This window comes from Aspergillus japonicus, assembly GCF_003184785.1.
Source record: "Aspergillus japonicus CBS 114.51 unplaced genomic scaffold BO86scaffold_33, whole genome shotgun sequence".
Taxonomy (NCBI): Eukaryota; Fungi; Ascomycota; class Eurotiomycetes; order Eurotiales; family Aspergillaceae; genus Aspergillus; species Aspergillus japonicus.
The window spans coordinates 93,096-120,260 of record NW_020291670.1 but is presented as its reverse complement, the minus strand read 5'-3'; the positions used below and the strand labels follow the sequence as shown (position 1 = coordinate 120,260).

Below are 27,165 nucleotides of genomic sequence, written 5' to 3'. Positions count from 1 at the left end.
AACTTCCATGATATTGTATCTATTCACAAATAAGAGGCTGAAAATAGTTGGTGCGCTGGTCCTGCGTCAGGTAAGATGTTTGGTTTGAGAAACTATAGAACTTCACATGATGAGTATCGTTGAAGACACTATGATGAGAAACGAGATCAGGTTCCATCGCTATAGATAAATCTGGAGAGAGATTCAGGTAATATTCTTGAAGAGCCAAAATGAGATATGAAGATAAAACTAACCAACTGTCACAAGCAAGAGCTACAAGTAATCACAATCTCGTGCAGTCTGACAAAGTCCCACACTCATGGAAGCTCCTCGGCAGAGCCGGCAGAGCCGGTAGAGCCACGGACATTGCCCCAGCCCATCCGCAGCATCTGGTTGACCATGGGCCAGTTGCGCGTGCGGATATGGTAGTTCAGAGGCTCATCCAGGATCAGGCGCTGCAAGCGGCCGGTCTGAATGATCCACGGGTCGAACCCCGCCGCCTGGAGCTGTGGCCGCGCCAGCAGCGCCATGGCAATCTGTCGGTCCCAGGCATACGTGAGGAAGTTATTGCGTTGAAGGTTGTCCAACGGGTACGCGAGCTCTGGGTACTGGTCGTCGTTGAGCCCCAGATTCAAGGGGAACCCGCAGTTGATCAGCGCCAGGGCGAGCTCCATGTGCCCAAGCATCAAGGCGACTTCGATCGCCGACCTGCCAGATGCTGTCACGATCACCGGGTCCAGTACCTCCGGCAAGGCGGCAACCACGGACGGGACCAGCCCGGGCATCAGATCACATTGGAGCAGCTGATGCGCGATGGCCTCATCGCTGGGGTAGGTGCCATTATGGTACGCTTGTCGAAGCAGGTGGATGTAGTTCGGCATCCCACACAGGTAGGGCAGGGCCCCGGGCCCGGCGTTTGTGGCGTAGCGTGCCCCTTCGGAGAGAAGCAGACTCACCATCGCATCCCGCGCAGGTGCCCGGATCCCATAGCCCAGAGGCTGCCCGAACTCTTCGTGGCTGAGCTCAGGGCACACCGCGAAGTCCAGCGCCGTGTTGCGATTGACCCGCGCAGTGGCGAAGATGTCGGCCCCGCGTTGCAGCAGCAGCCGGGCCACGGAGACCTGGGAGTAGAAGGCGGCGATGTGCAGCAGCGGTCGGGCACTGAGGTCGTAGAGGTTAGCATCAAGCCCTGCGTCGTCCAGACAGAACCGGACCGCGTCGTACCGGCCCTCGGCCACCAGGCGAGGGAGGGGCTGACTTACCGGGTTCTCATGCCATAGATACCGACTGCTCCGCCGGGTTCCATGTTGGTTGGCGACGATCATCGCGTCGTAGGTCACCTGCGGAGGAATGACCGTCTGCCGGCAGCGCGCGACAACCTCCTCCTGGACCAGGTCGCGGAATGCTTTGCAGGTGCGCCGGAGCGTGAGGAGCGTGTCTGTGTCTGCGTACAGGATGATCTGCACGGCGATCTCTGGGGGGAGCGCTGCCAGCCCGGTGTTGAGCTTCTTGAACCACCGCAGCAGCTTATTTCTGAGGCGTCGGCCGTGGTGTCGTTCGAAAAACTCGAGGATCTTCTGACGTTTTCCGGCCATCGTGGCTTGTGGGTCAGCGCTGGTGTGGTAGAGTGGTGTTGGGCTTTCATGACGGCGAGACGTAGACCCTTGGGGTCTTTTATATAGATGCACGTCTCCGTCTTTTCTTGAAGGGGTAGCCGACATGGAGGTACTTTTCGAGAAAGTTGCCGGTAACAGAGGCAGAGATGTAGTATACTGCTATCTCTTCATGTAAGTTGCTGCTTCGTTCGTCTCCGGTCTTTGATATCTCCGCCAGGCAAGGTGCAGAAAAGATTGATGCAGAAGCTCCTGACATTGGCTGATCCATGTTTCTTTCTCAGGTAGGCTTAGAGCAAACAACAAAGTATAAGGTCTGGAATTGAAGACTTTCAAAGTCATCGGGCTGACGGCGTAGATGGAAGGGGAAAGATCGATTACACTATGGGGTGATTCAGGCGGTCATCAGGTGACCTTGAAACTCCAGCGATTGTCTTATGCAACATATTAGGAACAAGAAGAAATTTCATAGAAGCACTACACACCTTACTACGCCATGGCAAATGACTTCACATTGCTATGGTCGGGGAATGCAGATTTATAGACAGAGATAGAATATTACAGTGATAGGTCAGGATATCTGATAAAGTGATACAGTAAAATTGTCTTTCTACAGCAGTTGTAGCCGTGACAAGGAGAAAACGCCAGACATCAAAACCACCCCTGCAGCTTCAAGGACCAGGGCCTGCCTTAAGTAGAGCTCGGGCCGCGACCCAGTTATTGGCTACCAGAGCCTCCCGGAGTGGGCTTCTTAGAATCAAGTCCGGATCCCTCCATGCCTCAAAGCCATCTTGCTGCAGCTCACGCCGCTCTAGCAGCAGCTCAGCAAGCGAAGCCCACTTCCGCCAGACGTTCCGGGGTAAGACTTCCGAGCCATAGAATCTAGGATTCGGTTCCAGTTTACCAAGAACAAACGCCAACTCAGGGTATTTTCTGTCCAAATAATAACTGAGCTTGAGGCGGAACCCCTTTCGTATCATGTACGCGGCGAATTTGTGGGATGCGCGTTTACAGTACACGTTTTGTCCAAGTGCATCCAGGATCAGTCCGAGCCCGGGCATCGACAGCACCTCCGGGATTTCTTGCACTATGACATCCAAAATGTTCACCGAGAGCTTCTGGATACAGTGTGAGATATGTTTGCACAGACCGTACCAGTTCGTAGTGCTGCCACTCTTGTACAGGCCATTTCGGATTGCCAGTCTGAGAAGGTCCGGCCCGCCCGGGCGCCGGACCAGATAGATGAAGCACTCGGCTGAGGAAAACACTGCACCCTTCTCGAGCAGAAGCTCAATGATCCTTTGATTCCCCCCCACGATGGCCGGCCAGGGATTGTCGATGTCGGTGACTCGTGAATGTATGATCCCTCTAAGGGCTGGATAATCGTCTGACAGATACCGCCTCTGTTCGGGGCTCAGCATGTCCAATGCCCGGTCCCCCGTCCACATTTCCTGATTGACGTCGATCTCCGGGTGGGAGAGAAAGATCTGGATCATTTGGAGGTTTCGGGCTCTCACAGCAATATGCCAGAATGAATTCCCAAAGAGATCGTAGTTTCTGTGGGGGTGGACGCCAGCATCCAGCACATTCTGCACGACTCGATAATGGCCGCGGATGATCGCCTGTGCAAAGGGCTGTGGTATATTTTCGGGTCTGTAATCGATGGACCAATTCCAGAAGCTTTTATGTGGCAAACCCCTCTTGTCAACCCAAATGAATCGCTCGTAATGCTTCTTGGAGGGAAGAGCCCACTTGAGGCATTGCTTTCTCAGCGGGTTTCTCAGAGTGTCGCTCAGGGCTGGAACAGATGACCTGAGATTCATTAGCTCCCAGAAGTTCAGCTGCTCAATGATCACATACAAGATATCCATGGGGAGGTCTTCCAGGTTAGAGACCCTAGCACGTTCCGGAGCATCACCGAAGGTATTACCGTCGTTGCTGGACATGGTCCCCGGTTTCGAGTTGCTGATCCCCTGTATGTTTGAGGTTGTGGCTTGACGATTATTATCGTGGTGTCATGAGGTTGAAACTCAAGTGAATCAGGGCATTATGTTGGTTCTTTTATATTGACTGAGCACCAACTCATACTAAAGATAATGCTCGCGGAAAGAGCATAACGTCTCATTTGTAAAGGACTTAAGAGATAACTTCCGTGCAAGGAAGATTTTCTTTGTTAGGCTTTCACAACTGTGGACTTGAAAGACCAATTTGTGTCTGGTGTCTCTGGTCGGATCAGAGGTGATACATGTCCACGCTTGGTTGTGTGGAGTAGGGCACATCTTGCGTTATTCACTAGCCTTCTGGTGTTTCTGTCGAGCTTCCGGTTGGGTGCCTGGGAGTCGTAGAGCCATCTGCTAAATGGTTCTTGTACATGTTTGACTGCGAGTAGCGTCTGACGATACCGGTGAGCTCTGATCAAGATTCCTCGTCGACAGTGGGTTGAACCAGCATATTTCCGATGTTTGGTGCCTCCCTGAAAAGTAGTTATGAAACAGCCGGGTGCTCTGGCTATCTGGAATCACGCATACTGTGGTGGCTTGTTGCGTATACAGTCGCATACAGCGAATGGACAAGCGGGAAGCAGCACAGACCCTCCTCCCGATACCCAAGCGCACCCACTACTACTGGTAGGCGTAGCCACCGCCTTCCCCACCGCCCGACCGTATCCAGCGTCATGCCGGGGATCCTGCCACCATCGCCCATATCAACAACCATCCACTCTAACTGCTATCTACCTACACCATACGCCCCTCTCACACCTCCGTCCTATTCATCCCTTCTATAAGATATACCCCAACATTCAAATTGACTCAACATGGATTACACAGACCCCTTCCTCCAAGTCCAAGCGTAAGTATTCCAACCAATCCCCTTAAACCCCGATAAGTGAATCCCCCCCCCCTCAAGCTAACCAAATCCTGGAAACCCATCAGGGACGTCCTCTCCACCCTGCAGAGCACGCGACCCCTCTTCTCCTCCTACCTGCGCATCCGCTCGCTCGCCAAATCCCCCAGCAACCCGGAGCTGCAACAAGCGCGCGCGGAGCTCGAAACCACCCTGACGGACCTCACCGCCGACCTGGACGATCTCGTCGAGAGCGTGCGCGCCATCGAGCAAGACCCGTACCGATTCGGCCTGGAGCTGGAGGAGGTCCAGCGTCGCCGGAGTCTGGTCACCGAGGTGGGCGCCGAGATTGAGAACATGCGCCAGGAGTTGCAGCGGGCGGTCACGACGGCGGACGCGGCGGCGAGCGGTGCGGGTGGTGGTGCTGGGTCTTCGCATCTGCCGAATCCGGCGGATTTCGATGACGATGACGCGGGTCTGTTGTCGCCGTCTGGGGAGCGGGGTGATGATTACTATGCGGCCATGGAGCAGCAGCGGCAGATGGAGCTGATGCATGAGCAGGATGAGCAGCTGGATGGGGTGTTTCGGACGGTGGGCAATCTCCGGCAGCAGGCGGATGATATGGGCCGGGAGCTGGAGGAGCAAGCGGTGATGATTGACGAGGTGGATACCTTGGCCGATCGGGTCGGGGGCAAACTACAGAGCGGGATGTCGCGCTTGAAACATATCATTCGGAAGAATGAAGGTAAGGAAGTTCAACTTTTGGGTGTTCTATCCAACCTATCGGAATACTAATCGTCGCCATTAGATACAATGTCCTCCTTCGCCATCGCGGTCTTGATATTCGTTCTAATCCTCCTCTTAATCCTGCTCCTTGTGCTTTAAAGTGGGGTGAAGTTTGTCCGGTCCACGGATTCAGACCTTGGTCTTCTTACGGGGGCGGGTCTGTTCTTCCTCGTCGTCCTCATCCTCGGACACGTCGATATCGCTATAGTCGACCTCTTCGATGGATTGATCCGTGACTAGACACCGTCAGTCAGTGTAAATGAGAAAACTGCAGTCGAGGCGACCACACTTACCATAGTACTTCATCGCATTGGGCCAGAGATCCTCAGCAACGGCGATGGCCAGCTCCTCGCCACCGGGGAAGATCTCAATGAACTCGAAGTCGTCCTCCAGATCATCATCCTCGTCCTCGTCCTCCTCGTTCTCCTCCACCTCCTCGCCCTTGCGCAACTTCTCAAACTTCTCCTCCTCTTCCTTGGTAGCAGCCTTGGACTGCTCCTCGGTGACATCACTGCCGCGGTAACCGAAGAAAGCGAAGAAGCTCAGGTCGGCATCCGGGGGCACGTCATCCTCCTCATCGTCACCCTGGGGCTCCTCGTCGGCCTCGACCTCGTCGCGCTTGCGCATCAGCGCCTCGAACTCCTGCAGCTCCTTGCGGTCCGTGTCAGCGTCCTTCTTCTTCTCCGCCTCGGCGAGGTCGCAGGCGGCATCCAGCAGGCCCTTGGTGGGGTCCTGGCCCTCCTTCCAATTGATGCGGACGGGCTCCGAGACGAGCCCGTCCCAGTGGCGCTTGTGGCCGTTGGCGGTGGTGATGACCTGCTTGCGCCAGTAGAAGTCCTTGACCAGCTTCTCGTTGGTGAAGTAGGGGTTCTCGTCGCCGGTGCGGAACTCGAAGGTCAGGCGGAAGCTGCGGGGCTCGCCGGCGCCCTTGTCGTCGACCTCGAAGCGCTCGACGGTCAGGTTCTTCAGCGTGGAGGCCAGAATCGTCGCGTCGGCCATGGTGATGTGCTCCTCGACCTCGGCGGGGGCGTTGAGCATCACGCGCGTCCAGAAGGTGTCGCGCAGGTCGGGGGAGGAGATGACCTCATTGCGCTTGGTGAAGAGGGGGCGGAGGAGGAGGGTCGAGTGGCGGACTGCAGCAATTGCCATCGAGTGTTAGTATTAGTCTATCACAGCCCCCAATAAAACCAAAAGAATGGCAGCAGCCAGCCCAATAGTCAATCGCGCAGCACCAGAATTACTTTAATGCCGTCGCTCTGCACAAGAGAAAAAAAAGAATGAAAGTAAAAGAACTCACGCTGCTCGACCTCAGCCTGAATGAACTCCTGCTCCACCAGCGCAATCTTCTTCTGCGTCTCCTTGCTGACCTCGGGCCGCTGGATGCGCTCCAGCAAGGACTGGTTCTGCTCTTCGGCGGACATTTTGCTTTTCGCTGTGTCGGGGAGATTATTGAATGTGTGTAAGGGTTTGTGTGTTTCGTCACTAGGATGATTACTGTTCAAACCAGTAAGTCCAATGCTCACGAAGAGAGAAAGAGTCAAGGTGAGTGAATTAGATGGGTTTGAGGAGAGAGAGAGAAAGAGAAAAAAAAAAAAAGTGAAACGGGCGCAAGAACTTGGATCCCACCCCCGGGTTTTTCAAGAGAGCTGACTTGACTTGACCTGACTAAGGTTGGTTGCTAGCTAGCTAACTAAGCTTACCTTAACCTAATTTAGTAACCACTAACCACGCCGGGAGTGTAGAGCCCCAGCTCCAGCTCCAGGCTCGCTCTCTCTCTCCCCCCTTCTTCTACACTAAATCTCAGTTTGGCACGGGAGGGTGCTTACTCGTAGGTAGGTACTGTACAGCATGGCCCTTTTCTCTCGGGCTTCTCTGTTTCCGGAACAAGAAATGACGGACAGAGGAATATTTTCAATAGAAGTAGAAATAACTATCCACGCTCAGTCAGAGCTACTACAATACTTCCAGGAATCCGAAAGAGTAGGATTAACGAGGGGGCCCGGGGTAACATCACAATCCTTTCAACCACAGTAAAAACTCTACCTAACAAACGGGGGACGGGCACGGGCACGGGCACGGGCAAGGGGTTACACTTACACTTACATGTACGGAGTACGGAATACAAAAGAAAGGTCACCGCACCGCAGTCAGATCCAAGTCCAGCAAGGTTCCCAATCCAACAACCCGCCTTCCCCCTATCCGCCATTCTTCCGCTGGAGCATCAGATTCACTTGTACTAATGGTGTAAGAACTATGTTCATCGAAGAAATGAGTAAAGCTACTCGACTCGTATGTACATAGCCCCCATCCATCTACGGATACTTACCTAGTATAGCAAAAACCGGGGCCCTTAATTACCATCCACCTGATTGGCGAGCATACGCAGAAAGTGGAAACCCTTAACCGCCATTCCCGCTGTTTCAGGTACTTTTTGGGGGGGGGGTCCCGGGGGTTAATTTACCTAGCTTGGATCTTTTTTTTTTTTTGAGTCTTAGTTTCATGGGTGGGGACCGTTGGAATTTTTTTGGGCGGGTTAAGGTAATCTCATAGAAGTTTTTATGCGGTGATACTTATGGATGACTACGCCGGAAATGTGTTTTGCATAGACTCCGGAGAGGTACGGTTGTTTTCCCTTCTTGATTGGACTACGCTGCGCTATGCTTGTAGTCGGTGCCTATTTATCCAAAAGATACTTCGAGATGGTCACTCGATTGTCTAGATCCTGGGAGAGATTGGACAGCAGTGACGTCATTTACTACAGTCCCTCTCTTGTGCATGCATAGCATATCTTCATGCTAAAGATTAGACATGACTAGCTATCCTTACGGTGCTATAGAGGTGACAGTAGAGTGGTCTCTTTCTTATTCACTCGCAGTGTGAGGTTGCATTTCTCGAGGTAATAGGAAAAGACCAGACCAAGTCCTGTCGACATAAGTACTCGAGTAGCCGAAGAATAACATCTGAAGCTATACTCTGTGGACAGCAGGGACTGGCTGTTATTGTGTGTCTTGCAAGGCCATCCCTTCAAATAGTTCTACTACCAACAGAAGCATAGATGATGATATCCAGACGCGTAAACATCTCATACAAAACTCTCCAGACCTCAAACCAGATCAAATCTGAGAATATCAAATTCATAAATCAGTAGCCGCCGATGCTCGCAGCATCCGAGGGGAATAAAATAACTAAAAGCACACCCCCCCCCCACAAAACAGCAACACCAATCCCATATCAAAAACACAGATGATATGAAGGTGCGAAAGCAGAAGAGAACAAGAAAGAAAAACTTTTGGCACGCGCGGATTGACCATGACCCTCAAAATCAATCCGACATGGCCAGTATCATGCCTGCATAGTCGTGACGTGCGTTTCAGCCAGAATATTATGATAAAAAAAAAACAAAACCAAAAAAAAAAACTTTTTCCCGAGGTGAGTTTAAAGCGGCGACGCCCTCAAATCTTCATTCCTCTTGTTTGTGGCTTTCCCATTAAGGTATAGATCTTCTGTCTTTCTCTCTTTTTTGAATGTCTCTTTCCCCAAGAGACATTGATAAGGAAAACCCCAGGCCAGTTCGCCGGTGATGCATGCATGCAGGGAAAAAATCGGTAAGTAGATAAGACAACAAGAAAATGCACGCCAACAGGCAGGATTGCAATGCGGTGAGTAGAGTGTTGTAAGTGTCTGTCGTGAGCGAGGGATTTAGGATTTCGAAAGAAAGTCCGACCGGTCAAAGCCCCGGAGGTTGGGTTCAGGCAGGCCACCCATCAACCGATGGGATGGATGTAATGTAACCTCCCCTTATCGCAAACCAATCGCGCCATCGGTCAGGTGACGGGCCAAGCCAGACTCACCGACACCGGCGCACGTGCCCGTCGGCTCAAACTGGACGGGACTAGGCATGATCTTCCCACCACTACAGCATCCAGTCCAATCCGTTGGCCTCTTCCTCCACCGGAAAGACCTCGCGCGCATATTCCTCCATATCGCGCCACCCCTGCCATAAATGCCGGGCCTCGTCGGTCACACGAAGCGAAATCACCCCTCCGGGACCCTGCATCATTCCCGCGCCTGCGCCTTTGCCATTGGCGGGCCCCAGTCCCTTGGGGGATCCGGCGGCCGGACGGGAGAACTCGGGCTGTGGGAAGTAAGGCGCGTCGCACTGTCCGAACACCACCTCAATCGCCTCCAGCTGTTCTCGATAACCCGGCGGAATGTTGACTTTCACTTCGACCTTGGGGACGCGCAAGTAGCGACAGGGGCGGCCGAGCGCGCGCTCGAAGGCAGCGCAAACTTGATTAGGAGAAAGAGTCTCGAATGTGAGCGCGATACTGTGGGTCGTTAGTACCGTCTCCCCATCACAAACAAACAGCAAGTCAAACCTACCGATGTCCGTTCCACTTCTTCGGCCCATCCTTGAAAATCTGCAGCAACGCGGGTCCCACATCATGTTCCGAGTCCAGCCAGGGCAGCGGAATGTCTGGGTCGAAGGGCGCATGCCACTCGAAACTTCCATCCGGCATGAGCTCCATCTGGAAGAGGGGATAGGGTAGACTCGTGAAATTGTTATTGTAGATACCGGCGTAGACAAAGGTCGAAGGGAGGCCCAATTGACGGATGTAGTTCTCGACGGTGAATTTGGGGGCCCAGAGCGGTACCGGAGGCCAGGGCCCATGTACCGAGTGATCGGGCATACTGCTGTAGACGTAGTGTTGGATGGTTCCGGCTCGTTTGGCGGCGTCGGCGAGGTCGCGGCCGATTGCGACTTCATCGCCTGATTGTGAGGTAGTGTTGATAAATGCAATGTTGGCGCCCTCGAATAGGGCGTCCATCAGGGGAGTGTTGCCCAGCAGCGGGCCTTGGAAAAGAGTGACATTCGGAAGCTCCTGCAGCTCCTCTGCGACGAAGCCCTTGAGAGAATGGATCTGAGCGCGCACATGGTGTCCGACGGCCGAGGCAACGCGTATTAAAGACGCAGCCTGGCGACCCGTCGCATTTACCACAGCGATGGTCTTCTTTTGTTGTGTCATGGGGAAGAGGGGGAGGGGGAGGAAGAGGAGGAGGGGAAGAGGAAAATGTGGAGGGCGGCGGAAAGAATAAAAAAGCCTCCGACAGGCTGCGGGAGGAAAGAAGAGGATGCGGGGTAAAGAGGAACACGAGGGAGGAAATCAATGGTAGAAGTAGAAGCTCAAAGGTAAGTGAAGTACTAACAGTACTTGATCGGTGAGCAGGCCAATGCAAGTTAAGTAAATTGTAGTTCCCTTCGATCCGAGACAAGGTCAGGTGGTATGCCACCAACACAGCGCACGTTGTGACTAGTGCAGCAAAGTAGCGGTGGTTCAAAGCAGGAGAAACGAACGGCGGCACGGTGGGGTAGAGGAGAAAATGTACGTGGAGATCACGGTTCACTATTGAACAACTTCTCCAAGGCGATGAGGAGGAGGGGGAATTATTTGTTATATAGCGCAGTGGGCTAGGAGTCCCTGTTGTCGCGACAAATTTGTCCAGTAATGCCGCAATTGAAGAAATCGATGATGCAAGCTTCCTTGAAGATAGCTGCTGTTGTTGCTGCTGCTGATGAAAGGAAGTTGCTTTCCTGGGATGATATCCGTCGGGCAGAATATGAGGAAATCGCCGCGTACTAAAAAGACTCCGCTGCCAGAGAAGTAAAGTAAAAAAAAGTATGGGAAAATAAAAAAAAATATAGAAAAATAAAGTGTTGGAGATGGCGCGGCGGGATTGTCGATAATCGATAATGCTCCAACTCCTCAGACCCTCCAAATCGGCGCAGCTGAGACTAAAAGTTACTATACACCACACACTACTCGCCCAGAGCAGGGAGTTTTGGTTAGTTAATGGGTAACAAAAATGCGCTGTTTTCTGGGCCGTTCAATGCACACAATACGAATGCCCCTTGACCGGGGCAAGGAAATGTGAATAATAAGAATCACCGGGTACTCCAAGAAGGGCCAGCAATGTGGATTGTGGACCACCCCCGGGAGCCTGGTCTGACGCCAGGTGAGGGAATTGATCTCACGTTGGTGGGCAGTGGGCAGTGGGCAGTGGGCAGTGGGCACCGATAACGCAAAGCCTCCCCTCCCCTCAAAAAAGTCAAGTAATAATAACCAGGTGAAAAATAAGGGGGAGAGAGAGAATAATACTAGGCCAAAAAAATAATAATGATAACAACGGCCGGCAAGGAAAAAAAATGAACACCAGACTTACAAGAATTTCCCGTGCTACCAAAGGATTGAAGCCGAAACTGATATCCACAATAGCACCGCACCGCAAAGAAAAAAAAAATCCAGTGTAGCCCGTGGATCAGGCCCAGTGCTTGGTTCCGAGATTCGCACCCACAACCAAGAGGAGACCCTAATCAGCCCTGCTGGCCAGAAACAGTCGATATATGCACGAGGAACGCCTCGAGAGACGCAGCAGGATCTTGCTAAATCCAGGAACAAGAAAGGATGTTATTTCCGGGTACCGCACCGCAGGCAAGGGCGGAGAATAGGGAGCAGGTAGTAGGCAGTAGGTATGAAGGTTTGATGCGGAACGATACTTTATGTATGCTTGGGAAGCTTCCCAGGTAAGTTGGTGACGCGGTGTACTACAGTTCACCAAGAGCAAAGAGGTGGTGGGAAGGCACGCGCTGTCGGCTGTATAAGTAACTGCGGTCTGTGTGTCTTTGCGACACGATGGGGACCTGAGGAGCCAACAAGCAAGAATTGCAGCATCCACCATGTACCCTAGGAGACACAGCCGACTGGTCTGGATTGGGATCGTCTGGGGTTTACCGCGCACTACACACAAGAATGGAGTCGCAGACTTGACTAGTACACGGCTCTTCAAATGCCTCAATTCGAGCTCTAAAAAGAAAAAAAAAAAAAAGGACTGTTGCAGAAATGACGGAGGCAGAGCTTCTACGCCTCGTCCCGTGATGGGAGTCTGATCCGATGTGGTTTCCGAGGTGGTTTATATCGAGTAATGACAATCAGTCATAAAATGCGCCATGTCAGGCGGCTTGAAAACTCTGGATGAAATATCCTTTTCCAGGGTAGAGGAGATTTAGTCATTCGTGCTCTCTGCTTTTCTGTATGGCTGGTCAGTAAATAAGATCTGTGATTGATGATTCTAGTTTCTTCGAGGCTTTCTGTCTGTCGGCCATCTCCATCTATGGTATATCACACCTTCCCTGGCCGGCCTCGTTCTAGTGTCTACGCCCTTTTTGAATTCCCGGGGATGGCCGTCACCGTCGGCAGATCAGGCAAGTCTACGAGATCGCCATTATCAACTTAGCCCTGACAGTAGTCGTAGTAGTTCAGGGCCTGGAAGGGCGAATTCGCCAGAAACATCCATCCACCAGCTCGCTCTGGCGTGGCCATTGACTGGGTTTACTTTTACGTAACTCGGGATGCAGTTGAAGCGTAGTCGGAAGGCGAACTTCGAGAGATTCGTCCCCCATGATGGCCGAATGATGGCATCATGAGAGCAGTGGAGGGAAGAAGCCAGGGATTACGGCATTCTCTGGAGAGGTGATGTTATGGTTGATGTTGTTGTTGTTGTTTCCCCCCCTCCTCCCGGACTGTACGCTGAAGAGGCAAGCATTTCCGAACTCGATTCTAGAGATCAGGTGGATTACCCCCTGTCGCGTATGACATAAGGGCCAGGAGGTGTACCTGTCGAGCATGAAGAGGAGTTAATCCAACAAAGGTATCAATGCGACGATCAAGGCTGATTGGAAAGCCATGAGGGGGAAGAATCAAAAATCCAGAATAAAATGCATTGAATTGACAAAAAAGTAAGAACAATTATAATGTCCCTCCCAAAGGCGATCCGATCCCGGCAGTGGCAGGCCAATGAGGGAGCGAGCCTTGGGCAGAGCGGGGAAGAAAAGCAGCACAACTTCTAACCACGCGGATCGCCCTTGGGCCACCAGCACCACCAAACCAATCCCAATTCCATCACCGCCTACGCTAACTGGCGATTAGCCTGAGAACTATATCGAAACTGTCAGGCAGACAGTAGCCGTTCATCCCTATCACGTCCAGAGACTGTGGGAGGACTCTGAAGAAACTTAGACAGGGCCGTCGATAATCAGAGCACTAGGTACTGTATCTACGGCGCATGTTTGCCAAAACCGAGTCGCAGCCGAGAAGCTGAGAGACATAGCGACTGCCCCGTCGGCCATCAACCTGCCCACGTTCTGCTCCAGTCTCCAGACCCGGGCCCATATCCATCGCCGATGGATTCCCCCTCACGCCGGCCAATCCGTGCGCCGCACATTCTCACGCGTCCCTGCCAACTTGCCAAGACTGGGTACGGTGCTCGGATGAAGCGGATCGTCACTTATCCTTGATCACGATCACCAGGAGTTGAAGATTTTTTCTAGCTGCTAAATGGATGGGTACTATAGTCGGAGTTTTCAGAGCTAGCGGACTCCGTTGGGGAGAAGTGAACAAAGGCGCCGGCTGTCGGTGTCAGTGTCGGTGTCCTCCGTATCATCATCCCTACGTGTACCCATGATTCCACGATCTGAAAACCGCGGGGGATTCCCCAGAATCAAACCCTCCGGACAATCCGCCCCGTTAGACCGAGGTGGCGGGGTCAGCTGTAGCGGTTTTTTCACCTTTTCTGGGGGAGGAAGAGAAAGAGACCACGATTGCTTATCTGATGACTCATACCAATGGAGAGTCTCTTGCACAATCCGTTGAACCCCAATGAAGCTAAAACAGCGAAAAAAAGCCATCGCGCACTGCAAGTGTAGTTAGACTTACCCCGTAAGTGGCATAATCGCGCAATAGGAAGCGGGGTATCGTGGACTGGCCGCTGGCCTACCGGGCAAGGGCAACTTTGCGATGTTCTAGTGTAGTAAATACAGGGCTGGGCTGGGGCTGGACTGGGAGACTAAATGCTGTCATGGTGCATTTGCTCCATCCAGTCCCATTCTCCGGTGAGAGGGTGCGTGCATGACCCCGGTTCTTTCAAAGCCCGTGCTAATTTTTTTTTGGTTGAGGTCTCCGCGGGCAATCTTGAGGTGGCTTTTCTTGAGTCTTGACTCTTGAGGTATTATCACGCCCGTGACCTGCCTAATCGGTCTACCTTAATGTCGGACTGTCCGCTCGGAACCGCGGACCGCTCCGAGGATAGTACGTTTTGTGTTCGTTGACTGACTGTCCGACTGACCGTCTGGTTGTCTTGTGAGTGTACGGGCGGTCGGTCCAGCCCGTTGCGAGTTGGGTCAGGATCTCGCCACCGGTCGTGACACATTTTGAGATCTAATCGATATGTTAGTTATCAGATGCGCTGAGAATGAGGTGATTTTTTTGCGGGGCTCGGTTAGGTCCAGCCGTTGTTAATTGCTTGGTGTCCTGGTCACTCGAGATCTTGCATCCCGTTCTGCTGCTTTCTTGCGATAGATGCAGGGGCTGCAGATGTGAATAAGCTTTCTCCTCTCTCCTTTCTCCTTACTCTCTTCCTTCTTTTTATAGCTTTGAGTCTCGGTTGATTGCTGTCGCTGCCGCCATGTGTTCAACTGGAGGGCCTGGCTGTTGGCAGATGTGTTTTTGGTTAGTCCGTGGGTCTCTATTTCCGTGGGGGCCGTCGCAAGTCAGGTATATGAGATGCGTATGGGTCAGGATAACTGGGATTGAAGAGAAGAACCATGCTGCGATGGACGCGACGCTCGAAACTGGTGGATGAGTGGACAAGGATTACGGACTTAATTCGTGTGGACTATGACGACCTGGTAGCAATGAAAGGGCCCAGAGGCATTCAGAAGATGATTCGGTGGAAGTAGCAACTCGAAAGATGCGAGTGATCGCTGAGAAACCCAGAGGATTCATCGAGGATGATCAAGAAGAAATTGTCTTCCGAGCAAGACAGGTAGGTACACCTCGGGTATGAAGGATAGATTGCTGGACTAGCCACTTCCATAAATGGGTCATTTGAGAACAATCATGGATCAATACCACACCGACTACTAAACACCCCGCCGCGCTAGTGGTCACAAAGGCTTCAATGGAGACTTGAATACTTGTCGTAAACCAAAAGATTCATTAAAAGTCAATCACAAATACAGCGCTCGTACATATGCCATAATCTATCCTCACAAAAGCACATCAAGCCCTAGAAAGTGAAAACAACCGTGCTGGTTCAAGCCCAGTTTAACAAACGCCATCTAGAAACGCCATCTAGAAACGCCAGCCCCCAAAGCACGTCTAATTGCTGTCCAAGACAACGACCTCAGCTTCCGCCTCTCCGACGCTCTCCACGCTGAGCACATCTCCGGCATTCACTCCTGTGATGAAAGCGCCATCGCCCTCTTCCAAAACCGCATTGTCGCGGAAGTCAAGTCTGATCTTCGCCTTGCCGCCCTTGGTCATGGGGAGGTGGATGTAGACATTGCGCTTCCTCTTCTGGGTGACCGCATCGCCAGCGCCAACCGTCCACTGGAATGTCTTCTCGGGCTCGATGATGCCGGCCCCCATCACGAAGTCCGCATGGATGGGGATCGTCTCGGGGATCTTCGGGACGGCCGCCTCCTCTTCTGCAGCGGTAGCATCGGGACCCGCCGCAAGCGGCGACAGGATATGCACGAACCCCTGACGCTTGGCCGCCTCATCGAACGTTCTCGTGTGGTAGTTTGGCTTGAGTCCATACTTCCATGGGAGAGCCCAGATTTGAAGGAAGTGGACTGGCTTGTTGGACTCGTTCTGTTCGGAATGCGCGATGCCTGTTTTGTCGTTCTGGTTTAGCTTGTCACAGGATAATCTGTGTGAAGGAGACCAATTACGTACCTGTACCACCGGTGGTGAACTGTACATCACCCCGCTTCATCCGGTAGAATTGCTTGCCCTGCGCACCTTCGGCGCCCTTCTTGATCATGCTGTCGCGGTGGGTCAGCTCGCCGCTGAGGATGTAGCTGAAGATCTCGGCGTCGCGGTGAGGGTGGGTCGGGAATCCATTGCGGGCCGCGACGCGGTCCTCATTGAGCACGCGCAAACTGCCGAATTGGTTGAACTTGTGGTCGTAGTAGTTGGCGAAGCTGAAGGTGTGGAAGGTCTTCAGCCAGCCGCCGTGTTCGGCGTAGCCGCGCTCGCTGGAGCGGCGGGCCACGATGGAGGCGTGAGCGAGAGGCTTGGACATTTCGATGGAAGTGTTGTTCGAGATTATAGCTTTGGTGATGAAGAAGATGAGAGGAGTGAGGAAGAACAGTGAGTAGAGAGATGTTGAGAAGGGATTGAGTGCGATATGCATTTTCAGAAACTATTCCCTCTGTCGCTGCGATCGATGATCGGCTTTATAGTTTTAGTGGCCTGCAGGTCCAAGCGGGGCGGAGATCCGTCAGTAAGCATGGGGTAAGACTGACTAAGGGCCCCTGGCAATCTTTCTCCTTCCCACAGCAATGCTGATGGAAGAATCACGGCCATTTGCGCACTGTGAATGGCTGGATGGATTTGATTTCACTGAGTAAGAAGATTCTAGCCTCTGAGGTGTCAAATCCTTCCTCGTATTATAGAGTGGTTGATAAGTTCTGGGTAATAACGGAGAATGCTGACGGACATCTTCTCTGATCCACGATTTGTCAATCATCCGTAAGATCTTTGATGGAACGGTAAGCTGTATGATTGGTTGGACAAATTTAGCCACTGTCATCATGGATGACATAATCAGCAACCGTTTTCAACCATCCCAATCGTTGACAACTTAGCTATAACTTCAGAATCTTGTCCCTTAATTTGATACCTGGTGTCTTGCTGAAGAGGTTTTTGGTTGGGTGATAATATGTACCTGGGCCTGTTTAAGTTGCCGCTTAGCCAACGAACCTATGTACCATGACCCTATCGACTTCATTGAAGCTCTGCTTAAAGACATGAGGTCGCATCTAACCTTGAGTGGTTATTACCTGGCAAATGTTGTTCTCAAATTACACTTCGAAGTAAAGGCTCGCCGAGAGTCTGCATCGCTCCTTCTATCTTGAATGGTTCATGTAATACCTAGTTCTTTGCTTCCAGCTAGGAGATCTCAGCTTTACAGCAGGCTGCATTATTACACTATAAAGATGCTCACTGCTTTTTTCCACCCAGCGATGAATACTTGATAAAGAAGTCAGAAATAAAATGCACTAAGGTGTCGGAGATTAATATTCGAGGGTAGTTCACAATGAGACGGGCTCATAGAGGCCTTACATGCATAACTGATTAAATGCTCACGTTCAGCTTTTTTGCGATGAAACTAATTACAGTTTATCTGTGAATACATACCCGGGTTAAGACAGCTGCTTACCCGCGTCAATCACAAGGACTGGGTTTGACTCTGGAAATGTGTCACTACATACCACACTTCTTTCAATACCTCTCTTGTCTTATATCTTACCTTCTTGCACCAGCTCTCTACTTTCTAGTCTCCTTGTTCGCAATCGACCAACTGCTTCAATTTTCAACGTATGTATGGTATGTTCTCATGGCAGGAGACAGAGTGATTCAGTCAACTGGCTATAAAGTACAAATGTCGACCTCAAAAGATCAACCAGAACCGCAGACTGCAAAGAAGGACACCTTTGCGGAGATGTTAGTGAGCCCATCCTTCACTCTGACACTTACTGACCTAGCCTCCGAGGTTGCTCCCACTTTACCACGGGCCTCAGGTCACTGTCCGGCTCGGGCCTACTGGTCCGACCTACATGTTGTCCAAAGCTCTTCTGTGCAAGAAGTCTACCTATTTCTTGAAGATGTTCGAGGGCAATTACGCCGAAGCGAGCACCTCCTACGTCACCCTCCAAGAAGATGCCACCACCTTTAAGCCAAGCTTTGAGCTCTTCATCGAATGGCTGTACCTTGGCAAGTTCACTCTGCCGGAGGAGGACCGCGCCAGCCATATCTCCTGCCTTTTGAATCTGGCCCGGTTCGCCGACATGAGTGTTATCGATGAGTTGACCGACCTCGTGGCTAGGAGCATCGAGCAGATTATCACGGAGGACCCGGATGTCAAGAAGAAGCGCGAGGCTCCAACCGTCTCGAAATACGGCACTTCCAACGTCAGGCATCTTACTACCAGGCATGTTAAAATGGTAGGAGGATTGCCGACGGGGAACGCCGTACGTCGAGTCTTGATTATCGCACTGGTGGAACCGTATCTGAGAGCCGAATGCTTTATACCTACGTTCGCGGACAGGATTGTGCAGTACCCGAATCTCGCATTCGATCTCCTTACTGAAGTCAGACAAACTATGCTTGCGGCTGTGCCGCGTGCCGGAAAGATCTGGATCAAGGACCCCCTTACGCAGATAGAGGTCTCTTTGAAATAACCCGACATGGTGATGGCACAGATGTGCCAGTTGTGACAAAAGAGATGGGTTCTGCCTCTACAAGCAGGAGTGCCGGCGGCAGAACCCGGTTGTATGTTGGCATGGAAAGATGAAAAAGCAAGGGTCCTCTATTGAAAAAGCATAAGTGGCTGTGGCCGCATAGTATAGCAGATCGCAAGATGTATATGCGAACACTTTCAGGAGGTCGGGGAGTGCGATGAAAGGGTGGAGTGGATCACCTGAGGTCAATCACGTCCAGCACGCCTTCAGGCATGACCTACAACGCTATGAAAGCCTAACTCGACCAAGGCGCGCTGGATCCTGGCAAAATGCATCGGGCATGTGCCGTGGTACTCGATCTGAAGTCAATGCATTCGCGCAAGTTTTCCCGACAGCCTTCGATGTTCGCAGTGCCTTTTTTTGTTCGATGTATGCTTCCAAATACTGAAGTTATTTCATTGGGTTTTTGAATATTATTGGGAGATAGTACGCTGCGCGTTACTATAGTACCCATAGCTCATTCAAATAACATGGTGGTGTCAACTTTTGCCTATCTTTCTCACTGCTGCTGCTCCCCTGTAATTCACTCATGTCTATGAACTTCGAATCCAACTTTGTTTACCGCCACCTGACCTTGTCTATATTGGTCCTTATCAGAGCAGGCGGACGAATGCATCCATCATAGTCAATTCGGAACGCATGGCTCCCCTAGACGTAGTTTACACGCCATCTGACGGGACACGCTACAAAAGCATCTGCAAAAGATATCTTAGGACTACGATCCTCCACGCGCAGCGTCAAGTACGTACGAAGCAATCAATCCACAAAGCTCCAACTCCAACTTCCACACCCAATGCCAGTCCCCAAGAAGCCCACAGCCGTCCACAGCATCTTCCCAACCCACAATCCACAGCACAATCCCATGATGACCCATCGAAATGACATCCAATAGTCTATGCATCCGCAACTCCAACCATCGACATCTGTCACTCCTCAACCCAAAGCACCAAACCATCAACAAAGTCCCATCTCGCCACTACGCCACCACAACCCCCCAAAACCAGCTATAAGCAAAAGACACAGAACCACAACGCAATCCCATCTCGCCAAGGTAAGGTCCCGCGCAAAAGCCCACCACAAACACCCTCCCGAATCCTCTCTCACTGACCACGCCCAAACTCTCCAATCCTTTTTATCCTCACCGACAACCAACTAGCATACTAAGAACGCCACGCCCCTCCAACACCACGTACCTCCCTCCCAAACAACAACAGCATGACCACAACCCCCACCCCCTCTCAAGAGACGGTGAAGCCCCTATCCCCCTCCTCATCCCATCAAGACATACCCGATAGGTGCAAGCCGACTCCCGAGTCATCCAGACTTTTGTGGCGTAAGGGCTAGAAGGGTCCGGAGCCTTCGGCGCGCCTGGGAGCTGGTCCCACGAACCCACCCAACTACCGTGCGGAACGGGTCACATGTACAGCAGAAAAAAAAAAAAACTAGCTTTGGCTTTAGCTTGCTGACAGGTCTACTAGTCAGTAAGAAACCTTTTTTCCTGGTGGCTGGGTGGTTGTTATTGTTATGCAGTACTAGTAGTTGGTGGGCCACTGTTGATTGTACTGTACGGTAGTCGTTATAAAAGCCGAGGGGTCTGCCACCGTGAGTCTGTGGGGTTTCCAAACAGGTTCGAATTCACATTGATTTTCTTCCCGGCCGGGGTTCCGGTCCGGTCCTTTCCTTGGGGTCTCCGACCTACCAAATAAGCTATATACAGGACTATGATCTCACTAACAACAGTTCTAGTTGTTAACTACGAACAGCAAGCGGAACAGACTTTTCTGAGAAAATTTTTTTTGATTTTTTTTTAAACAGGAAAGGTGGTCTATAAATCGACTATCATCACCATGGGTATCGATCGGTATCGTCTATGTACAGCTTTTTTTTTTTCTCTTTGGTTTCTTTTGGTTCGTCGTTTGAGGTGGATATCCCTTCCCCTTTGCTTGAGGAGGGGGGGATGTTGGGGTGGTCAGTCCAACTGGATTCTAGTCTTTTTGAGACTACCTCCAGACGGGTCCAGGTCATATGCAAAATGGCTGAATAACCAAATGGCGGGATGGGGCCAGCGGGAAAACGCTCGGATCAACGCTAATCATGAATCGGGAAATGGATGCTGGCATCATGGATGATGGGTGATGTAAACTCGGAAGCAGGAAGCAAAAGGTAAGGTAAGGTAAGGGTGATGACAGTTCATGCTTAGTGTGCGTGGCCGGTGGTGGTGGTGGTGGCGTCCTCCACACAACTTTGGCTACCACGGAAGGATTTGCGACCACGGGCGAACCAGTCGACGAGGATGATGAAGATGATGACGCCGTAGACGGCGGACACATAGTTCATGTCTGTGTGGTGAGGAGTTGGTTAGTGGGTTGATCGGTTGGTTGGTGGGTGGTGCAGTGGTAACTTACTTCCAGTGTTCACCGGCATGGTGGCAGGGAAGGAATACATGATCAGACAGAACAGGGTCCAGGCCAAGGTGATGTAGTTGGCGGCCAACCCCCACTTGCCCAACCAGAAGGGGCCGTGCTTGATGTTGTCGCGACCGCGGTACAGCATGCAGATCACAGGCACCGAGTACGAGATGTACAGCAGCGCGATACAGGCAGTGACCATGCTGTTGAACGCAGTGGAGGATCCGAGGTAGAGCAGACCCAACAGCGCGACAATCAGCGAGCTCGCAAAGTGCGACCACATGGGCACGTCCAGCTTCATGTTGACGGTCGACAGCCACTGGTGGCAGGGCACACCGCGATCGCGCGCGAACGCCCATGCCAGCCGCGACTGCCAGGTGTGGCAGGCAATGAGGCACCCCATACCCGTGACGATCAGCAGCGTCTCCAGCACAATGGCGCCCGCCTTGTTGCTCAACGCCTGGTAGTACAACTCCAAAATGGGGACACCCGTGGACGAGTTGAGCAGCGCGTCCAGGTCCTGGATGCTGAAGAACATGGCCACGCAGTAGAACCACGAGGTCACGAAACCGATGCCCACCGTGGCCATGATGGCGATCGGGATGTTGCGTTCCGGCTGCGGCACTTCCTCCGCCAGGTGCGTCGCCGAGTCCAGACACGCGAAGATCCAGTTCGGGTTGATCAAGCCGACAATGAACGCGATCCCGTCCGACTTCCACCCGGTCGAGTTGACGAAGTGGCCAAAGACGAACGAGGCGCTGGCGTGGGGTTTGGCGCACGCGGGTACGGTCACCAAAATCACGAAGAACGAGAGCAGCGAGATGTACAACGTGGCCTTGGCGACCGCAGGCAGGAATTTACCCCAGCAGTTGAACAGGTAACAGAAGAGGTTGATGAGCTCATACGCTACAACGGTGTGCCAAGGTTTGGGAACACTATGATCGAAGTCAGCACTACAAAGAGGCAACCGGTTGGGAGAGAGACAAGCATACAATGAGGGATGGCCCAGCTCCCACATGCCCACCACACCCGATCCCAGACTGAGGGCCACACTGGCACTCGCGAAGATGGCACCCGCATAGCCGAACCAGCCGGTCACGTAGGATGCGAAACGAGCGTACTTCTTAGGGGCCAGTTGATCGGCCCAGAAGTACTGCCCACCCGCGTTGGGCATAGCACTGGCCAATTCCGAAAGGGAAGATCCCACACAGCACGAGATGAAGGTGATCCACAACAGGCCGTAGATGATGATGACCGTGCCTCCGGAACTGATACCCGTAATCAAAGACGCAGATATACCGAACCACGAGTTGGACATGCAGAATGCGATTCCAACCAGAGAGAGCACCGAGAAATTACGCTGCAAGTCCTGGGTGTAGCCCATCTCGGCCAGCTTGAGAGCGTCCGCATCTTCGGACCCGGACGCAGACTCGCTGCTAGGCATCACCTGCCCGGTGCTGGGCTTCTTCTCTAAATCGAGGTTGCTCATTGTACCAGACACTTGAAGCAGTTTGGAGTCAGCGTAGAATATCAGGCACGTGGTGTTGTCGCAAAGGGCAATCGCTCGAGGGGCCGGTCAATGGTTGCCGTAGCCGCAAGATGATCGCGTGGGAATAAAGGTCCTAAAAGGAGGCTTTGATGAAGATTCACTTCTTCAGAACCACTGTTGCATGGGGCTTGTGAATTTCCGATAAGAACTCGGCCGAGGAAATTGCTGCGGGTGGCAAAGATTCCGTTCATTCAAAACAGTCGCAAATGGGGTGTCGAAACCGGAGGGGCGAGACCGTGGCAAGGGCTGAAATTGAATCTGTCGCAGACGGATTGATTGCTTGATGAAGGGACTCTGGCTGACGATACGGCGATACAACAAGGGAAGTTTTTACAGAACTCAATCTGCGTTTTGGGTTGCGTGGTTCTCTCAAGCTATCAACAACAAAAGCGGGATGGTGGTGGTGGTAGTAGTAGTGGTGGAGGAGAAGCAGAGAGCCAAGCCAGCGTGGAGTATCAATGCCCAGACCGTTGCTGCATAGGAAAGGGTAGTTGTAGGAAGAGGGATCCAGACGAGGTTTAAAAGTAGGGATAACGGAGAACGGGATCAAAGGGAGAAAAGGATAAGGATAAGAGGAGGGGTACAAGTAAGTAAAAAGAAGGGTCAAGGTATGAAGGCCGACGAAAGCCGTCAGGATAATGGGATACAGTTGAGTATTTAAGATCTTTGGGCGAGTTTATTTTTTTTCCCTGTTTTTTTACTCTATTTTTCCCTTTCTACGACCCCATCTTAGGTTGGCTCTTTCAATTTGCATGGTTGTTGCGAGTCTGACGGAGGCTCCACCAGTCTCAATCGATGGGATGGGATGGGCGAAAGAAGGTACCCCATGCTCTCGTGCCCTCCCTCCTTGTCTGCTTGTCTGCCAATTTCTACGGGGGAGAGACCTATCATGGACTCAATTAATCCGGTTGGGATTCTGCGGGTTCATCTCGACTCTATCCACTTTATTTCGCTTCTGGACGTTCTGTTTTCCCTCCCCTTTCGTCATAGGTGAGGGTCTGGATGGGTTACACGTAGGTTTGGTCGACCATAGAAAAGTTCCCTCAAGTAACCACACCAGGTCTGAAAGGTCTGAAAGGTACAGCCCACTACGTAGGGTGCTCGGAAGAACTTCTGTGGCGGTGATTCTTTCGATTCCGGTGGACAAGGGCTTGATTGCCTGGGAAGTCCCCAGGGATGGCTGAGCGATGTCGTTGGCCGCGTGCAGATACAAAGAGTGGCGGTCTTCCCCACTTGGTCAGTTTTGGTGCCGACGACAGAATTTTAACTTGCCCACACCGGGTTTAGCCCGCTTCTACCGTGCAGTGCAAGTGCAGGTGCAGGTGCAGGTGCGTGTGAAGTCTCCGCTTTGCCCTATTTTCTTATGCTTCCTGGTCTGTCGTCATACCGCAGATGCAGTCAGGATGCCATTGCCCGTTCGGCCCCAACAATATCAGATGCTGATTATCGCACTATCACTGCCTAATCCTGTTGGTGCATTGGTGCCAAAAACTGGCCCGAGTGAGAGGGAAAAAACCCTCTTAACCTCCAGCAGATATGCCGATTGCTGATAACAGATGTTCTTACCTTGGGCCATCTACCGTATCACATGACCTCCATTATGAACATACTCATGCTACAGGTTAAGTTACCCTTTCTACCAACAACGTCATCCTCCGCATCTGCCAGCGGGAATAGGCAGACCTCAGACTCAGAAGAGGCAGGGCAGCCGCACTACGCCGTTTAGAGCGACTGAGACAGGAATGTACCGGTCTTTCTGATCCGAAGCATCTCCAGCTTTTTTTTCTGCTTCAGTGATCCTCGTTGGTCAGCCCGATGGACCTTAGCCTAGTTGGAAACCCGCAACGGTGGATCTCATTTCAACATCCGCTTTTCATTCGCACACGAAACTCGGAAAGGGAGAGATGCTAAGGAACACTTGACTAACGCTTTTTCACCGGTCCGCCTTTCGGAATCGAGGCATTGTTATCTTGTCTGTCTGGTTTGGTTCTGCCTACAATATTGATTGCCCTTCTCAGTCAGGGCAGCTCATTCAGAGTGTCCTCCAAAAGAGATGCTCACTCCCTGCACGAGGACTTCTTTGCCATGTATGGTTATGGACAACAGAAGGCACTGCCCTCGAACTTGCGAATCGATATCAACATCCGGAACCTCCCCGCGCGCCCCAAGGGCAACCCTAGTCCCGTGTCGTCGTTCCTTAGACCCGTCTCTAACCTGCTTGAGGCAGCAATCATCTTTGCCCGTCTCTCTCCCAAAACAGTAAAATCGACTAGTTCTCTCGGGGGTTCCGCTGTCCCTGCGTGGAAAATCGCTAGCCGATCATGGTTGTTCGAAGCATCGGTGCACATCCAGGCGCCATTTAGTGCTGTTTCAACTTTTTCTCACCGCAGTTGCAACTGACGTACGTCCTTGACTTACATCCGAAGACGTTCTACGAGCACTCACTTTTTGCCACAAAACCAAAGGAGTAAAGAAAACTCAATCTGCTCCCTTGCCGCGTCGTGGACGGGAAAGAATCTCGATAACATCTCCCCGCCCGCGCCCCCAAACGACAAACGAAACCCATGGCTTGACCTAGCATCACCCTGGCGCGTTTTAGCATCCCGCCACAAAGAAGACAAAAAGCCGGGGCCGTAGGATATCCATTCCCCCTCCTGGGGTATGGCGCCGAGATAAACCAATTAGGCTCGAAGGCTTGTCGTCTTCTGCCGGATGGGGTAAGGACGAATCCGTACTGGCTAGTAGTTTGGATTAATGGGCGTTATTATGAATGGAGCCTTAGGCTGTCTGTGAGGGCACTCCGTAAGTTATCTTCTTAGTCCTTCGTCTAGCAGATGGAGGGGAGATTTTTACTCGTTTGGGGGAAGGTTTGCCGGTTTAGTAGGGGCGCGAGTATTCGTGGCTTCGCTTCGGGAGGCCTTTCGGAAGTCACCGTCTTTTCCCGGTCGGTCTATTTGAAGGCATCCACAGCTACCATGGAAGAGATTCGTAGTAGACTGTGCGGTGTATGACAGCCCTTTCCGGCAAAACTCATACACTCGTACGTACGTACGTACGTACGTCGCTTGCAGAGAGGATCGGGGGATCCGCTATACGGAACGTCGGAGCTTAGGGGGTATTCGAAACGAATCGGCTTGTGTAGGCTTTCTTTTGCAAGAAGATCGAACGGTAATCGTGTGCTAGCATTGCTGTAGTCTCCGGGGCTAATGATAACGTCCGATTGAGCCAAGGTCTGGGGTCTGTCAACTCCAGCCAGCAGTGGCACTTGTGGCCGTGAAAGGTCCTTGCGGAGCCGGCATCTATAGTATGACATTGACATTGACATCCGATAGTCTAACTATCTATCAATCTGATTAACAGTCGAAACGGGGTTGGCTAGATCCCTGATCGCTCGTCCGCGCGGGGGATCACAAACGGGCGATCAAGCACTCCTCATTCGTTGTCGGGGTTCGACCAGGATGCTTTGTCTCCTTTGGATCGTAAGATTCTGGTGGGTTATTGGTTGCGTGATGGTGCTTATCGACGAAGCTTATCTGGCGATGGCGACATTGACAGGGGAGGGGGAGGGGAACCGCGTGTGGAGTAGAATGTTATCTTTTGCGAGAGGGGGAGCAAGCTGCGAGTGATACGATTGTTCCTGGACATGCATTGTGAGTTTGACAGGCCGGTGGCATCTTTTTGCCTTCTTTGGGTTGCAGAGGCTGGGTTTTGTGACTGGATATGGATGGGTTGTCCTGGTGGGCGGGTGGTGGCTTGGTGACTTGCTGCTGGTGTAGTGCTTGTTCCGTTAGCAGATTACACATTCTGTTTCGGATCTTGTGGGCTTGCTACTTTCTCTGAGATAAGGTATGATGCCTGTATGATGGAGCAGGTTATACTTCAGTATAGTCATTGAGTTGGGGAAATTTAGGTAGTGAATAATTGGTGGATATGTTGCACATGCCTGTCACTCTACAATCAGGATGGTGGCCGTGTTGCAGTCTTCTGTCGAGCATTGGGTAGGCTTCAGGAGTAGATGTACGGAGTACCGAATCGCAGTATCGATGTTCTTTCAAGCTTGGCTGGTTCAATGTTTTGTGGTGCTTTCTTCAGGTTTATTCTTAGGAGCAGAGAGTATAAGTGTAAGTTGCGATGCTGTGTTGTCCGCTTTCGGCAGAAATATATAACGCCTCGACGCAGACACCTCCTCTCTACCACTCCCGTCGTTGTTGAACATACTCTCTAACAATGCAATGGCCGAGCAGCTGCTACACTCAATGGTTTAAGTTATCTTTATTATCATGAGAACGATAGCATGATTCAGTCAGCACAGGAAGATGGGCTACACCGAGAGATAAGCAGACGGCGGGTGGTTCGTGGATTGTCCTACGCGACAGTTTACTTGCGAACAACATTATTTATATCTTGAAACACAATGGCTGGATTAATCAAGCAGTTGTGAATCATATCGAGGCAGCACAGCCATCAACTACAAAATACACAGGGTCTCTCTGCTGCCTCTGACTCTGAGGTCATCGTGTACCTTGATCGACACTCTGCATCACAATGGCAGGGGTCCCCAAGCGCGGGTAGCCGGTAACTTAACTAGTCAGGCACTCCCGACGCGGTCCGATCTTCCCATCC

General features: G+C 51.9%; 9 protein-coding genes across 9 annotated transcripts; 3 read left to right on the top strand and 6 right to left on the bottom strand.

The window, feature by feature from the left end:
* Positions 1-46: 46 nt before the first annotated feature.
* On the bottom strand, positions 47-1,469 carry BO86DRAFT_124576 (uncharacterized protein). The gene is made up of 3 exons (XM_025666048.1): positions 1,242-1,469; positions 234-1,140; positions 47-92 (listed from the first exon to the last, which is right to left on the bottom strand). The coding sequence occupies exons 1-2, from the start codon at positions 1,283-1,285 to the stop codon at positions 297-299; spliced, it is 888 nt and encodes a 295-aa protein (XP_025526492.1). The 5' UTR covers positions 1,286-1,469; the 3' UTR covers positions 47-92; positions 234-296.
* A 794-nt stretch (positions 1,470-2,263) lies between these two features.
* Positions 2,264-3,538, bottom strand: BO86DRAFT_410736 (uncharacterized protein; the record flags this gene model as incomplete). Its single annotated transcript, XM_025674527.1, has 1 exon — positions 2,264-3,538. The coding sequence occupies one exon, from the start codon at positions 3,536-3,538 to the stop codon at positions 2,264-2,266; it is 1,275 nt and encodes a 424-aa protein (XP_025526491.1).
* Positions 3,539-4,322: 784 nt separating this feature from the next.
* BO86DRAFT_390191 (SNARE domain protein) lies at positions 4,323-5,618 on the top strand. The gene is made up of 3 exons (XM_025672328.1): positions 4,323-4,442; positions 4,526-5,181; positions 5,245-5,618. Exons 1-3 carry the CDS (start codon positions 4,408-4,410, stop codon positions 5,319-5,321), a joined length of 768 nt encoding a protein of 255 aa, XP_025526490.1. The 5' UTR covers positions 4,323-4,407; the 3' UTR covers positions 5,322-5,618.
* BO86DRAFT_390190 (histone chaperone napB) lies at positions 5,185-6,816 on the bottom strand. The gene is made up of 3 exons (XM_025672327.1): positions 6,520-6,816; positions 5,516-6,355; positions 5,185-5,458 (listed from the first exon to the last, which is right to left on the bottom strand). The coding sequence occupies exons 1-3, from the start codon at positions 6,641-6,643 to the stop codon at positions 5,352-5,354; spliced, it is 1,071 nt and encodes a 356-aa protein (XP_025526489.1). The 5' UTR covers positions 6,644-6,816; the 3' UTR covers positions 5,185-5,351.
* Positions 6,817-9,135: 2,319 nt separating this feature from the next.
* On the bottom strand, positions 9,136-10,249 carry BO86DRAFT_315899 (NmrA family NAD(P)-binding protein; the record flags this gene model as incomplete). The annotated part of the gene is made up of 2 exons (XM_025668109.1): positions 9,136-9,550; positions 9,606-10,249. 2 exons carry the CDS (start codon positions 10,247-10,249, stop codon positions 9,136-9,138), a joined length of 1,059 nt encoding a protein of 352 aa, XP_025526488.1.
* Positions 10,250-12,357: 2,108 nt separating this feature from the next.
* On the top strand, positions 12,358-12,667 carry BO86DRAFT_390186 (uncharacterized protein). Its single transcript, XM_025672326.1, has 2 exons — positions 12,358-12,483; positions 12,534-12,667. The coding sequence occupies exons 1-2, from the start codon at positions 12,393-12,395 to the stop codon at positions 12,602-12,604; spliced, it is 162 nt and encodes a 53-aa protein (XP_025526487.1). The 5' UTR covers positions 12,358-12,392; the 3' UTR covers positions 12,605-12,667.
* Positions 12,668-15,286: 2,619 nt separating this feature from the next.
* BO86DRAFT_341123 (pirin family protein) lies at positions 15,287-16,468 on the bottom strand. The gene is made up of 2 exons (XM_025669067.1): positions 16,016-16,468; positions 15,287-15,951 (listed from the first exon to the last, which is right to left on the bottom strand). The coding sequence occupies exons 1-2, from the start codon at positions 16,362-16,364 to the stop codon at positions 15,437-15,439; spliced, it is 864 nt and encodes a 287-aa protein (XP_025526486.1). The 5' UTR covers positions 16,365-16,468; the 3' UTR covers positions 15,287-15,436.
* Positions 16,469-17,729: 1,261 nt separating this feature from the next.
* Positions 17,730-18,709, top strand: BO86DRAFT_390185 (BTB/POZ domain-containing protein; the record flags this gene model as incomplete). Its single annotated transcript, XM_025672325.1, has 1 exon — positions 17,730-18,709. A coding segment is annotated over exon 1 (619 nt), but the record flags the coding sequence as incomplete, so codon positions are not given.
* Positions 18,710-20,747: 2,038 nt separating this feature from the next.
* On the bottom strand, positions 20,748-22,653 carry BO86DRAFT_124452 (putative choline transport protein Ctr). The gene is made up of 3 exons (XM_025666047.1): positions 21,986-22,653; positions 20,991-21,928; positions 20,748-20,924 (listed from the first exon to the last, which is right to left on the bottom strand). The coding sequence occupies exons 1-3, from the start codon at positions 22,480-22,482 to the stop codon at positions 20,782-20,784; spliced, it is 1,578 nt and encodes a 525-aa protein (XP_025526484.1). The 5' UTR covers positions 22,483-22,653; the 3' UTR covers positions 20,748-20,781.
* Positions 22,654-27,165: the final 4,512 nt, after the last annotated feature.